Below are 14,367 nucleotides of genomic sequence, written 5' to 3' on the forward strand. Positions count from 1 at the left end.
AGTTCGTGTACCGCATTTTACAAGTTCATGTACTAGATTGCACCCACCTAACAAGTTCGTGTACCGCCGATGCAATTTACTCTTTGCATTGTCAGTACACGAACTTATCAGGTGGGTGCAATCTAGTGGACAAACTTATAAAATGCTTGTTTTAGTGCACAAACTTGTATGGTGCGTGCGGTGAAAGTTAAAAAGAACACTACATGACTAATCTTATTGATTTAGGGGCTAATTAGGATAGTATGTAAAAACATACATGAGAGAAAGTTACCATTAGACATCATATTCAATAAAATATAGAATACGATTTAGTGATAGTAGAAAAATATTAAAAAACGAGCACTGATATAAGGGTTAAAAACATATGAAATCTATCATTTCAATGATGAAAGATGAAATAGAGACTAAATCTATAAATATTACATGTCTTATGCATACTCACTACACGTATCCACGTCACATCTTAATCAATATCAACTTCGTAAAATTAATATTGCCAAGCTATTTTGGTCCTCGTTCGCACGAACTAGCTAGATAAGTTCGTGTACTGGAACGAGCATTTTACAAGTTTATATACTAAATTACACCCACCTAACAAGTTTGTGTACTAACAGTATAATTTACTCTAAAATATATTTATATTGGGTAGTTGTTAAAGTGTTCTTAACCTAATAATAAGTAGGGGGTGTTTAAGTTTCTTCAGCCATAGTTTTTAATCCGTTGGTCGCAATTTGCATCATTATTCCGCTTTTCTTTCTTCAAAGTTCTGGCGCACACGTTGCCACTCTCTCCCCTCCCCAGTCCCCATGGACCACCATCCCAGCCGTCCAAGTTGGCCGCACACACGGCCGAACAAGAAAAGCCTCCCATGGTGGAGTCCGCGGCGCGCGTGCGCCTCACCGGGCCGCGCACCAGGTTCTCTCTTCCCCCCTCCCCATCCCTCCCCTCCCCTCCCCTCAACGGAACGAAATCTCGATCAATCTCTCCATTCCCGCATCCTCTCTCTCTCTCCCTCCTCACCCTCACCTCATCGTCGCGACACAATCGCGACACCGAGGGAAAAAAAAAAAAAGCGATCGCCCCAATCAGATTCCCCCCCCCCCCCCCCTCCTCCCCACTTCCCTCGTCGCCTCCGAAAAGCCAAGCCGCTCCCCGCCGCGCCGATCGCGCCGCCGCAGCCCCAGGTACGCCTCCTCTCCTCCCATCCAATCTAGTCTCAGTCCACGCCGTCTCCATCGATCGGCCCCGGTTGGAGCCTATGGAACAGGAGCGGACGAGCGCGTGCCCGCCGGGGAGAAGCTGGGGGTAGGGGGTTTTTGGTTTAGGGTTTTGATCGCGACATGTAGGGCGTGGGAGTTTGGTTGGGGGGGGGGGGGGGGGGGGAGCGGCTGTACCGCATGCTCGTGAGCGGACATGATGGTGTTGGTACAGGGAATTATGGGGGGTTGATTCTGTGAGGGTACGAACCGGGGGAGCTTCACGGCAGAATTATTAGGTAGTACTGTGGAGTGGTGTAGTGCTGTGATGGTTTGCTTCCGCCCTAGAAACAGGATATTCTAGTGCTTAACCATTGGTTGCCGTACTGTGAGTTAATCGGTGCAGGCGTGATAGAGAAGTACACATTTCATGTGTGTGTGTGGCAAAAAAGTCTTAGGTAAAGAGTTATTTGCTTGATAGTAGGAAAAGATGGTTGGGGCCAGTTGTGCCACCACTATTCAGGCCATCATTATGGCGCCCTGTTCCACAGAGTTCTGCATGTGGGTTTGCTATGCAGGAAAAATATCACTTTATAGCTTCAAGAAAAATGTTAACTGAATAATACCTTGGAACTGGAATTTGCGGCATTTTTGCAATGTAGCTAGAAGTCGAACCTGCATCGCGGGTATTACATTTTAACTTTTCCGAAAGTATCCGGTTTGTAATGCTAATAAATGAGGTTTATGCAATGTAATCTACCATTGGAGTGGTCAAAATATTGGGGGTGTAAATTTTGTTGTTGCGCATCAGTGTACAAAAGGTTTACACCTAGATGTACATTTCATGGCTTAGCCGTTTTTGTTTTCTGCTTGTGTCATCTGCTTGACACTAGCAACACTGCTGCTTATTCATGATTAGTTCCAGCATGCTTAAATGTGTGAAATATTATTTACAGTCTATATATGTTCCTTACAATTATACTATTATTTCCATGACCTCAAAATAAGCTCACCCCTTTAACTCTTCATTTCTTAATCATGTACAGAGTGATGGATTAACATTTTGGGCGAGTTTGATCTGTAGAAAGGCATTCAAACTATTTTATGGGAAAGAAGCAAATCTTATGCACTATTTGCAGAATTGCAGTGAGGGAAGTTTGATCTGAGGCAGTTGCAAAACAAGTATTTCTGGAGAGATGTCATCCTCCTTGCCTATTCTACCGAAATCTTTGAAAGATATCCCAAGATCCCATAATACCCAGAATATTCTGATGCCAGGGCAACTGCCAAATGATTCTATGCCTTTGCACCAGAGTGCAACTCAATCTTCTATTTCGCACCCAAGAGCCAGTGTTGTCAGATCATCATATTCAGCAATGTTAGGATACGCTGCTAACCCAATTGATTCTGTGTCTAGCCATGAGGGGCATTTTATGGCTGCTCCCTTTATTTCTCAGTCGTCGAATGCTGAAATGCTCCAGTCTTTATGTAATAATAATACCCATGGGGGACACACTGTGCCAACCTTTTTCCCAGCTCCTGCCTGTGGCGCGCCAGATTACATGGATACTATAACTGTCCCTGATAATCACACCCAGAGCGGCTCCTCTACTGTTACATCTGATGCTGCTAAACAAAATGAATGGTGGGCAGATATAATGAATGATGACTGGAAAGATATTCTAGATGCAACAGCTACTGATTCTCAGTCAAAGGTATGTAACTGCAATACCATAAAGAGTAAAGTTGTATCCCTTTCTTGTGTTCTGGAAGTTTAGAAATACACCTATTTATTTTAACATGTTGACGAAAGTTTCTAACATTATAATCTATTGAGAGTATTTTGACATCATCCTACTGGTAATAGTGGTACCATCTGCCTACACGCTAACCCGGTTACTAATTTATATGATCGTGATTAATTTAGAGAAATTTTGCCTTTCCAGCAACATACTTCTGTAACCATGGCGGTATTTTTTTTCCCTTATTACACAAGGGCATTTTGTTAGTTTATCTATTCATTTATTGAATGCTCGAAACTTGTGTGAGATGTCATTTGTTAAAGTGATTACCTGTACAAGAGCAATGATTACTTGTTCCTTGGCTTGAAGAGATTGTGGCTGTTGGTAGATTAAATATTTGATTCAATGTGTTAAAAATCCTGTAACGAATTGTTCATGTTCTTGACATAGGCTGCTCCTGGAAATTCTAAGCAATGTATACTGCATCTTACCTTTAACGCATTTTTTTTTTGTCCCTGATGCTATAGATAGCGCTCCTTATGTTTCTACCCTGGTCAGAATGCTAAATATTTATGGATCTCTTTTGTTACAGTCCATGGCCCAACCTTCCAATTCTGCTGCATCACAGCCTGCTTTCAATCAGTCAACTTCATCCCATAGTGGCGATATTTGTCCTGTCACAAGTCCTCCTCCCAACAACAGCAATGCCTCTGCAAGTAAACAACGGATGAGATGGACCCCGGAATTGCATGAATCTTTTGTCCATGCTGTAAATAAGCTTGGTGGTAGTGAAAGTATGTCCTCCGTGTCGTAAATACCACTCAAGTGGTTTTCTCTTATATATACGAATCCTATTCTGGCATAGTCTAATAGTTTTTTTTTTTTAACCTTCAGAAGCTACTCCAAAAGGTGTGCTCAAGCTTATGAAAGTTGATGGTTTGACAATCTATCATGTTAAGAGTCATCTGCAGGTTCTTTTTTTAATCTTTCTAAATGACATATTTGCTGAAAGGAGACTTCAGTTTTGACTTTCTTTATCTGCACTTATTTTTACTGCAGAAGTACCGCACAGCTCGCTACAAGCCAGACCTATCAGAAGGTTTATATCAATTGGGTTCCTCTCTGACTTGCATTTTATTTATACATATTCTTACATACGGGAACTCATTTTTCATGGCAATAACTTTTTTTTTTAGAACTTCATGGCAATAACTTAAGTACAATTTTCATGATAATGGCAAGGGCTGTGAATTTATTTGTAAAAGCATATTTTCATGATGAAATATTAAATACTTAGTGTAAGATCCCTTGTTGCAAAATAGCACGCATGCAACCATATTCTAGTTTATGTGAGTTGTTAAGACAACTCTGACCTTTTCTTAACTCATCATGCAGGTAAAACACAAGAAGGGAAAACTACCGATGAGTTGTCTTTGGACCTGAAAGCGTGAGTGGATATTATTATTCCATCGTCTCTTCTCCTGTTTCATTGTACTTTTGGTACACTTCACATGGCGCTAACTAATAAGTAGGGTACTGTGTGGTTTACAAATCAACATGCATCAAAGTTCAGATCAAGAGCGTAGGCATGACTGGATGGCAGATTGCATTACCGACTAAAGTAAATAATTGCCTTGAGAAAAAGTTGGTCGCACATATATATTTGTGATTCACTTGCTAGCATGGTTTCAAAATAAGAGTAGGGATTCGCCTACTAGTATGGTTCAAATCTACAGTTTGCTCATATAGCACAATAGAAGATATATCCATTTTACTTCAAATTATGTTTAGGAGTTACCATTATGCATTATTGAGGGAATGGTGGTATTTCATGTTCATTTTTCTGTTGGATCAGTAAGTGCACCATGTTCTTCCCAGTCACCAGTACTAGATACCCTTGCATTATGTTGTTTTGCTTATGTAGGAGCATGGATCTTACTGAAGCACTGCGCCTTCAGATGGAAGTTCAGAAGCGCCTTCATGAACAACTCGAGGTACTAATTCAAAAGCATGTGCACTGACTCTAAATTTGGTTGAAATAGGCTCATGCCAAATGGGCAAATGGCACCTTAATAAACTAAAAGAGGCATGCAACAATTGCTACCCTTTTGGGGATACAAATATGAGACTCAGAAATGTTCCTTTCGACACTAGTTTGTGGCAATGAACAAAATTGTGACTGCAGGAATGTGGCATGCTACAATTGCACTGGTCTTAATAATATAGGGGGTAGGACATGCTCATATACTTCAAATTAAATTCCCATGACCTGAAGCACATTTGATTGCTCTATTGCAGATTCAGAGGAAATTGCAGCTTCGAATTGAAGAACAAGGGAAATATCTGCAGAAGATGTTTGAAAAGCAATGTAAATCCAGCACACAGAGTGTGCAGGATCCATCGTCTGGAGATACAGCAACTCCATCTGAGCCAAGCAATTCTGTAGACAAGGACAGTGAGGCTGCCTTGGACCCAAACAGAATAGGAGACAACCACCCTAAAAATTCTACCAATGTAGGTGCCAACCTGAAAACTGCAGCAACCGAGTCCCCTGATTCCCCAGTAATTGCAACTGATGGATCGGTGCTCCCCCAAGAGAAGTGTCGTAGAGTGCATGAATCTTGACAGTTAACTCATCTGAATGTAGAGTGCATTCAGATTATAGCTGTTCTGCCCATGTACTTGGTAAAAGAAAAATGGTTCCATCTATATTGGCTGAAATTCTAGTGCTGATCCAAGTCTATTGAGCTGAACTATTTAAAAGGAACATAAAAAAGCCTAATAGAGAAGGGGAACTGTTTGGTGTCCGCTTGTATTATAATTCAGTAGCAATAACTCAAATTTATCTCCGGTACTATGAAATAAGGAGAATTTGAGATCTAGCCATCTTCCTGGGTACAATTTTTATTTCAGGGAGTCAGTTGTAAAAGGCTACGGAACTCCCTCTTCCTCCTTGCAGCTCAGAAGATATTGAGCTAGGTACTGAAATGTCCCGAGTTACTGGTATCTCTTGAATGTGAACCAATGGTTTTTTTTTTTGTTGGAAGTACATGAACCAATGGTGGTAAGGTTGAACTAAACCTGTTTGAAGCTTTCAAGTCAAATAGTCTTATGGTGATTTCTCCTCGAGGAATCCAAACTAAAACTGCAATAGCCTAGCCGGCTGTATGATTCAGCTGCTTCCAACAAGGCGTGAGATCTCCGTGCATGTGTCGGCTGTCGGCACGGCCCCAACGAGCGTGCAATGGCACCCACCCGCCATGGCGCTCGTTGATGTGTCCACGGCCAGTGGTTCGAGTCACAGCAGTCAGCACGGCCATTGATGAGGATGCCCTCGGATGGGGAGGGCCGGAAGGGGTGGTGCGTACGTTGCATGAGCATGATGGATATTGATCAGGGGCGGGTATATATAGCAGTAATGGAATCCACAAATGAATTCTCTTCCTAGCGTTTCTTTAAACTACCATATACTTAAAATTTCCCTTCACAATTCAAGCGAAAGCATCGCGAACGTTTAGGCTAGAGAAGACATCAGTAGGATGACTTAACAATGATAGCGGTGTAGCTGAAATGTGGACTGCGACAGAGCTAATTTCAAAAAGGGTCGTGATTAGAGTAGCCTTTAGATGATGTAATCGAAATCGGGGTACCATGGACAATTTAGCCAAGTCACAGGGCACAAGGGGTGCCAACGAGTGGTTGTGGGCACATGGAACGACACCCTGGACTAAGGTTCACAGGGACGCACTGAAGACGAAAACGGTAACTTGATCGAGACAGTCGTGGAAGATGACGTCGAATAACCGATATTGTCAAACCGTGAAGAATTAGACATCATACCGGCTTTACCAACCCTAGGAACAACTCAAAACAAATGCGTGCACTAATGTTGCCAATACGCGCGAACAAGAACTGAACGGTGTAAACAACGTTGGTAGCAGAGGGGCTAAACCACTGGTCTAGAACGGTAACAGTGGCATCATGAGAAGATGCAGCGGTGGTGCTCGAAGTAGGTGAAAAAGAACCTGACAGCTGACAACGATTATTGCTGGTTCCATGGCCATCCGCTACCGCGGAGTCCCGCGCTGCTGCATAGTGATAGCATTCCCTCCCAGTGTTCGAGGCACCCTGATCCTGGTGTTCTTTAGGGCAAGTTTTATAGTGGAGGTGATAGTCACCCTTAATTTAGTACACATCATCAACTCATTAATTAAGAGGCAATATAGATACAACAAATTACCTCTAGCACACTTGCCCCACATCATACTCCCTCCGTCCTAAAATATAACAACTTCTAGTCTCTAGAATTTGTCCCAAATATAAAAACTTCTACACCAACATTCTCTTTTCAACCAATCACAACTCCCTACCATTCAATGTTCCTACATACCTTCACTTCTTATCCAATCACAACCCTTCCCTATTTAATTGTATCTATTTTCTTAATAACAGTGTCTAACTCTAAAAATGTTTATATTCTGGAACGGATGGAGTATTAATTTTATTTTATCTGTTTCCTATCAATTCATTGGTCTCTTTGTTATCATCTCTCTTGTAGTTTGTGTAGAGATTACCTCTTACATGAGAGATGGCTCATTCTCTCTTCTTTCATATCTCTCATCCAGCTCATCATATGAGCTTACATGACATTTAGAGGCAAGTGTGTAGAGGCTTATAGTAGTTGCACTTATCCCCTCAAGTAACCAGTGAAGATTGTGAGCTCCGGACCTCCTGTCATCTCAAGAAAACAAAGAAAAGGAAAAAAAAATGACCGTGAACTCGCGGCATGTCGTGAACATAAGGCCCTGTTTAGTTTTGGGGTGAAAAGTTTTGGCATGTAAATCCAGCGTGGGCGGAGGCAGTGGCCGAGTCCGAGTGGGTTGTCGAATATGCCTGATTCCGCGGTAGCACTGGTATTGCTTTTGACAATAGTGGTAACTGCAGTGCAGACTACAGAGGCTGAATCAGGCGTGTTTATTCGGCTACATTTATGATATTGTAGATCAAACGAGTTCGGTGAGCCGAAAATTAGATTGGTTGTTGAAATTAGGATGAGATAAGATTTTATGGATGACTCTCTTCTAGAGCTGAACTTGAAACGGTGATGGTTGCAAGATAACACACCCATTTCAATGCAATACAAAGGAATACAATATTGGAAAATTTACTGGAGAATGAGAATTGGACTTGAGCACTCAAAAGATATCCAAACAGCTGTCAATCTCGTTGTGTAACTGATGGTTTTCTGACAACAAAATATACTTTCCACCGACACAAAAATGATGAACAATCAATGTGCAACTAAGAACAAAGAATTTGAATTTAGCCTGTGTATGCCCTTATTGACAGGACAAAACAAGGGGGTCAAAAAAATTCAACAAAGAAAAGAATTAACCTGCATCGATGAGGCGCAAGGTACCAATTTGAATAAAGGTGCCACAGCCCACCACCGATCGATCGTTCTGTCCCGTACTCTAGAAGGTGAGAGTGATGCTCCCTTTACCTGAAGCCTCACTAACACTCATCATCATTGTCTACTGAATTATCCTTCAGCTTAAGACTAATTTCTCTAACTGTAGAAAAACCATCCATCAAGCTCACTAATTCAATGAACAGATGGTGCTGGATCTACTCTGTCAAAATTGATGGCTAATAACTGCTTTCCTGGCCCCATTTTTCCTCAATGGAAGTGCTCGTCCCCTCTAGGTATATAATACAGCAGCAGACGTAGCAATCTACCGTCAGATATTTTGTTTCCCAGGTTTAAGTGCATTATGGACTTACATTGCACTCATCCATGAATCGTTCATCTCGTGTAAGAAACCTCTTCCAGTACTTCCTGTAGTCCGGTATACCTAACTCAAGCCAAGGCTTCATATTACCGTTATAATGCAATGATACAGAATTCCGGACAAGTTCCTCTTTGATGGCATAGTCATATCCAAGCCCAGATATAGTCAATCTTTCATCGAGAGGATATATAAGATGTTCAAAGGCAAGCAAGCTTATTGGCAAAGCTGCAGCTCGCACTGAAGCTTCATCATCATTGTGTTGGAACTGTAACAAAATAAGATTACTAAATAAGCTAACAATACATTCTCAGAGAAAAGGTTGAGCAGTTCATTTCAACGACCATAGCAAGTCATGATCCCATATAATTAGCAAATTTGTGGCCCCATGGAACAGAATTACTAAGCACACTATTATGTTTTTGAATTTTAAACAGAGGACTGACCTTTTTCAGTAGTTGAAGGTAATTCTCTGTGACATTATGCTCCCTCCATTTCTCCAAATCAATCACATTCACCCCAGACATCCAAGCACACGACTGCGGATCATATGTTGCTTTACCCAGAAGGTTTCTTAGTTGTCCCATTCTCAGACCACAAAACTTGACAGCACCATTGACCTTATCTCCCATATCAATATTCCACAAGAAAGAGAGATCACGTTGAACAACCACATCATCATCCAACACAATCACCTTCTTTAAATCTTTTAATATTTCTGGGATGAAGAAATGTGAGTGACTGAACACTGATAAATATTCCATTCTGGTTTTCTCACTAGGTCGTTCAAGATTACTGATGAAAACACGAAATTCCTCGGGTAAATATAATTGCTGGGAGCTGAACTCGGGCAAATTCTCCAAAATAATATGCTCATAGTTTATGACATGAACAGCTGACTCCCTGTAGGAGTTCCTTCCAAACCAGTGCTTCATGGCATAGAAATTTTGAGCGTCAGTTAATATATGAAATACTACATTTTCGGTCTCCTGCAAAATCACAAAAAGAAAATCAGAAATGGCAAGTGTAGAGCAGATTCTACCAACTTGAATGTGTTAAAATTTGGTTGCATACCTCAGAATTACTAACAGTTGAGTTGATGACAACAGAAGCTGCAAGTACATTTTTAGATAATATGACATAGTGCCTATGGTCTGGAACATTAAACTTATGCACAGCAGAGTCATCTGAATCCAATGGAGCGGACTTAAAATATTCTACCGTCAACCTCATGTTAAGGCAATGATGACTTTTGGGCATCGTGTGAACACCAAGATTGTACAGATATGCACTCTGCTTCATATGAAAATGAGCTTCATCCTCTGTCATATGAAGTATTTGGCGAAGCTTTCTGTCGACGTTGTTACAATCAACAGTGCATGCTTTAGCTCTTCCTATTGTTTGGTCCATCTTCTCTATCTTGCTTTTGATACTGAAAGCACAATTTAAGTGTTAATTACTAAGAGAACCAGACTGAAATTTCTGTCAAGCTACCAAGGTGCAAGTTCAACATTTACAACTCAGAAAACATAGAAATGTTAAAAGAAAATTTTGACACATGAGTGCTGGATTAAGATATAAAAGACATGGATTTTCAATTCTTTTGCTTGCAGAAGAATCTATGCAGTACATAGATGATCTAGTTACCACCCCCACACAAAAGAGGATGTTTTAGTTTTCACAGTTTTAACTCAAAAGATGGACCCTGAAAGCATTGAAGGGGGCAATCACAATATGCATGCTAGGTACTTACAACGATGGTAGATCAGCATCAACAATGGACTCACTGAGAACCCTCTCATGTTCTTGAATATTTTGCTTCAACCCACGAGTCAGTGCCTCCTTTCCTTTTAGTTTGGCAATGCTTGGGTAGTACGAGCGAGCTACAAATAGCTGATCTTTTAGTCTTTTCACAATGGTGTCTTTCATAACTTCTTTGTGCTCTATGGACCAGAGGCAGTAACTCCCAAATTCAAGCTGACAAGCCTTAGCCTTTTCCACATCGTCCGCATTTTGAACTTTGGCAGGTTTCATGTTATTGCCACTAATAACCTGAAACCAGTAAATGTTTATTCAAACGAAATGTATCAGCACATTTCTCATTAAAAACGACAACCAAATTACAACCTAGCCTAAGGTCATAGATGTAACTGCAACTAGCCAAGAGCCATACTTCTGTACGTTGAACTGGAACTGGTACTGACTTTGCCTTTGGCTTCAGTGGTTCAATTTTTGGTGGAGGGGGGACTGCAGACAGGTGCCAATTATTGAGTCAATAAGACAGTCAAATAAAATATGAGTTTACTAAGGGAACAAAAAAAATAGAATAGAATAGATGGACTACTCATACACAGCTTGAGCACACAAAACACCATTTATGAATAGAAGTCACCATCTTGCCACACTATACATGAATGTAAATATTAAAACTAGTAAACTGCAGGTGTTGGGATATTGAATAGTAACTGGTCTTCATCCTCAATAGCCCCAAAATGATGTATAACTGCATTGTTTTTTAATATTATCCAAATAAACATTTTCCTACAAAATTGAAAAACAATCTATGCTTCTTTTCTTCAAAGTTGTACATTAAATTGCCCAAATGGCACTTCCTGTATTTTTTTAGTAGTTTCGACATATATCCAACTGAGTCTAATTTATAATATTTCTAATCTTATAACCAATACCTTTTGGGTTAGCACTAACTTTGGAAGGGACATTATCACTATGGTGATGTGAGTTTATACCGCCCCTGTGAATCATCTCAGGTGTATCCTGAAAAAGGAAGAGAAAAGGGTGTGAGGAATAAGGGATTTTAAAATACATATGGAGCTGTTATGGAATGCAGTATTTATTAAGAACAAAAGAAGCAAATTAATTACTAATTCTATATTTCTGCAGGCATAGATCTTCCAGATCCTTCGCAGTTCATAATCATGAACAAAGAGACTAGAATAGAGGGAGGTACTATTGATATGCAATATTGCTTTGCTCATTGGCTATGTCGGGGGTAGTTCGTAGCAGTTGGATTTTGTGGCTCAAATCGTGTTAGCATGCCATATCTCAGTTGTCATACTCAGTCCAAGAGAAATAGCATAGAAGCAGTGCAGTCTACGGCATTATGACTAGTTCGCCAAATTCTCCAAAAGCTGACAAAAGCCCCGTTTCACTGGATAAGTTCAATTTGACATGGTCTGTCTTGATATGCTCTCCAGTCGTAAACTCAGTTGTGTTATGGCCAGTTGTTTTATCTACCATACCATACAAATTTTAAAAGAACAAAAATACATTTGAATGCAAATGCACCTAAACCAGGTAGTTTTTATTAAAACCCAGTAACCAACCAAGAATCTAAACCACGTTAGGAGGAATGAGGGATACAACGACATGTCCAGCCTATGAAAAATAAAATGCTAATGTTATTAGTTTAATGGTTATTCATGTTTTGTCCTTCTCCATAGAGGTGAAAATGCAATACAAAGGCCAAGCTACTAACCTTCGTCAACATGATCATGTCAGAGTTTTACATTGCATGACTATGTCAAAATCCACCAAGCTAGCACAAGGCACAATGCCGTACGGATTAATCACTATCACTACGTAACAAAAAGATCACAGAAAATCACTAACCTTTGTCTCTGCGTTAGCACCACTGCCATCTTCCGGCTTCACTACGGTTACTCCACCGCTCCTTTCCAACCCCATGCGTCCGAATGAAGGCAAATCAATCTCCTGTACCAAACACAAATCACCAAAATAGCAATGAGTGACACATATTGTCCCAAACAAACAGCATTTTCGTAAGAAAACATCCACACAAGACTATCAAAAACTAGTTCAATATGCACATTTCTAGAAACAACAAGTTACCTGTTGGGGGCGCTCATCCGTCACATACACTGCATCAGAAACATCCAAACCAATCAGAAAACTGACCCCCAAAAAACACAATCCCCAATAAGAGAACAGGAATACCACCAAAACAACCCAATATCCCGCACACTAAACGACAAGGAAGGAACCAGCGAGCCCCCGGAACAGATCCGCCGGGAACGGCGCCGATCCGATCGGGGGGGAGGCCGCGGCGGCACCCGCATTCCCCCGAATCCGGGGGGGCTCGAGCCGCGTCGCGTCGCGAGGGGTGGGGGCGAACGTGTCGGCCGCGGAGAACTCACCGGCAGGGAAGCGGTTGAAGAGGAAGGCGATCGGCACGAGCAGCGAGCAGAAGACGAGCGCCAGCACCGCCAGCCGCGGGCCCCTCCGCCTCTTCGCCGGCGGGGGCGTCGCCTTCATCGCCTCCTCCCACCACCACCACCACTCCTAGCGATCTCCACCGCCTCTTCCTCCCCCTCCTCCTCCGCCGCCTCTCCCGACTCCTCTATCGATCATGCCACACCGCCTCCACCTCCACCGCCACCGCCACCGCCGCGGGGCAGCGCAGACGAATGCCTCCCGGCGGCTGGGGCCAGTGGCGCGGGGGCGGCGGCGTGGGGTGGCGCTCGAGTCGATCGATCGGGGCGGGGCGGGCGAGGCGAGATGCTCGGATTGGTTAGTGTGCGCGAGAAGCAAGGGGAGCGGAGAGGAATAAGCAGCGCTGCGCGTCCTAGGGAGAGAGAGATGGGAGATGGGAGAGGATTTTTGCTTTGCATAAAACAAGTGTGTTGCGGTGCGACGTGATATACGCCAAAGAGAATAAACCCCCCCCCCCCCCCCCCCTTCTCTCTCTCTCTCTCTCTCTGGAGATTTGTATGTTTTTCACTTTGGAGATTTGATTTATTTCGATTTGCTTTGCTGTTTAGTTTAACTCCGGCCAACTGGTTCGCATATTATGAGATCAGCGGTGGGGACAAGGGATCTTCTGCGGCGAACGATGTGGATGCATGTGGTTTTGAACTTTTGGAGGTTTTCCCCCAACAACCTGGAGTATGCTCGTGCTCGATGTCTCTATTAATTTTGCGTTTGTGAGCATAGTAACCTCTCTAGGAAATGCTATATATATACTTGTTTATTTTTCTATTTTCCATGCACCTAAAATAATGTCTAGGTATGATTCATGGTTTATGATCATACTATTATGCTAATACATATAGATATCTTTACTGCCAGCAAAATAATAAAAGAAACGATAACCAAATCATCATTGGTCATAAAGAATGAAATTTCGGTACTATTCATAATCGAAGATTAACACAACTCAATATATGTCAAATAATTATTTTTTATTAGGATTTATTGTATCTGTGTCATTACAAATTTATCAATTCTTTTTTAAAAAAATACCATTACTCTTTGTGATACCTGCTACATACCACTTAAATTTTCTAAAATTTGAATCGTGCCACAGCCATCAAGTTTGTTGTCTTCTTACCCAACACATTTCGGTCTAAGACGAGCGCAACAAGGCCAGCAGCGCCTAAGCCCCCAGAGCAAGAAAGGTCGATGACGAAGAGGTACGACACGGCAAGGACGGCACGCAAACAGAGAGAGCGAGTCCTGGTGGCGTCTGAGGTCGGCATCAAGGGTAGCCACCGCCTTGCATAGCTCTCGCGCAGTCTCAGCCACCGCCATCGCCTGACGAGCAACGAGCTGAAGCCCACAGTGGATGTGATCAACCCCACCTACGACAGAAGAACAAATCGC

General features: G+C 42.1%; 2 protein-coding genes across 2 annotated transcripts; one reads left to right on the forward strand and one right to left on the reverse strand.

The window, feature by feature from the left end:
* Nucleotides 1–909: 909 nt before the first annotated feature.
* On the forward strand, nucleotides 910–5,973 carry LOC127768236 (protein PHOSPHATE STARVATION RESPONSE 1). The gene is made up of 8 exons (XM_052293769.1): nucleotides 910–1,184; nucleotides 2,243–2,911; nucleotides 3,531–3,732; nucleotides 3,833–3,909; nucleotides 3,998–4,037; nucleotides 4,334–4,385; nucleotides 4,863–4,932; nucleotides 5,237–5,973. The coding sequence occupies exons 2-8, from the start codon at nucleotides 2,393–2,395 to the stop codon at nucleotides 5,561–5,563; spliced, it is 1,287 nt and encodes a 428-aa protein (XP_052149729.1). The 5' UTR covers nucleotides 910–1,184; nucleotides 2,243–2,392; the 3' UTR covers nucleotides 5,564–5,973.
* A 2,168-nt stretch (nucleotides 5,974–8,141) lies between these two features.
* LOC127767845 (probable galacturonosyltransferase 7) lies at nucleotides 8,142–13,386 on the reverse strand. The gene is made up of 9 exons (XM_052293301.1): nucleotides 12,903–13,386; nucleotides 12,598–12,626; nucleotides 12,358–12,459; nucleotides 11,415–11,502; nucleotides 10,901–10,974; nucleotides 10,481–10,779; nucleotides 9,802–10,159; nucleotides 9,174–9,716; nucleotides 8,142–8,995 (listed from the first exon to the last, which is right to left on the reverse strand). Exons 1-9 carry the CDS (start codon nucleotides 13,018–13,020, stop codon nucleotides 8,711–8,713), a joined length of 1,896 nt encoding a protein of 631 aa, XP_052149261.1. The 5' UTR covers nucleotides 13,021–13,386; the 3' UTR covers nucleotides 8,142–8,710.
* Nucleotides 13,387–14,367: the final 981 nt, after the last annotated feature.

This window comes from Oryza glaberrima, chromosome 3, assembly GCF_000147395.1.
Source record: "Oryza glaberrima chromosome 3, OglaRS2, whole genome shotgun sequence".
Taxonomy (NCBI): Eukaryota; Viridiplantae; Streptophyta; class Magnoliopsida; order Poales; family Poaceae; genus Oryza; species Oryza glaberrima.

What these genes read in the sequence shown, in the direction of transcription:
- LOC127767845 (XM_052293301.1), bottom strand. Translation starts at nt 13,020, where the DNA reads ATGAAGGCGACGCCCCCGCCGGCGAAGAGGCGGAGGGGCCCGCGGCTG. An exon ending in GTGCTAACGCAGAGACAAAG is followed by an intron (nt 11,503 to 12,357) that starts GTTAGTGATTTT and finishes TTCCTTTTTCAG; the next exon opens with GATACACCTGAGATGATTCA. An exon ending in TTCCAGTTCAACGTACAGAA is followed by an intron (nt 10,780 to 10,900) that starts GTATGGCTCTTG and finishes TACTGGTTTCAG; the next exon opens with GTTATTAGTGGCAATAACAT.
- LOC127768236 (XM_052293769.1), top strand. Translation starts at nt 2,393, where the DNA reads ATGTCATCCTCCTTGCCTATTCTACCGAAATCTTTGAAAGATATCCCA. An exon ending in CTACTGATTCTCAGTCAAAG is followed by an intron (nt 2,912 to 3,530) that starts GTATGTAACTGC and finishes CTTTTGTTACAG; the next exon opens with TCCATGGCCCAACCTTCCAA. An exon ending in ATGTTAAGAGTCATCTGCAG is followed by an intron (nt 3,910 to 3,997) that starts GTTCTTTTTTTA and finishes TTTTTACTGCAG; the next exon opens with AAGTACCGCACAGCTCGCTA.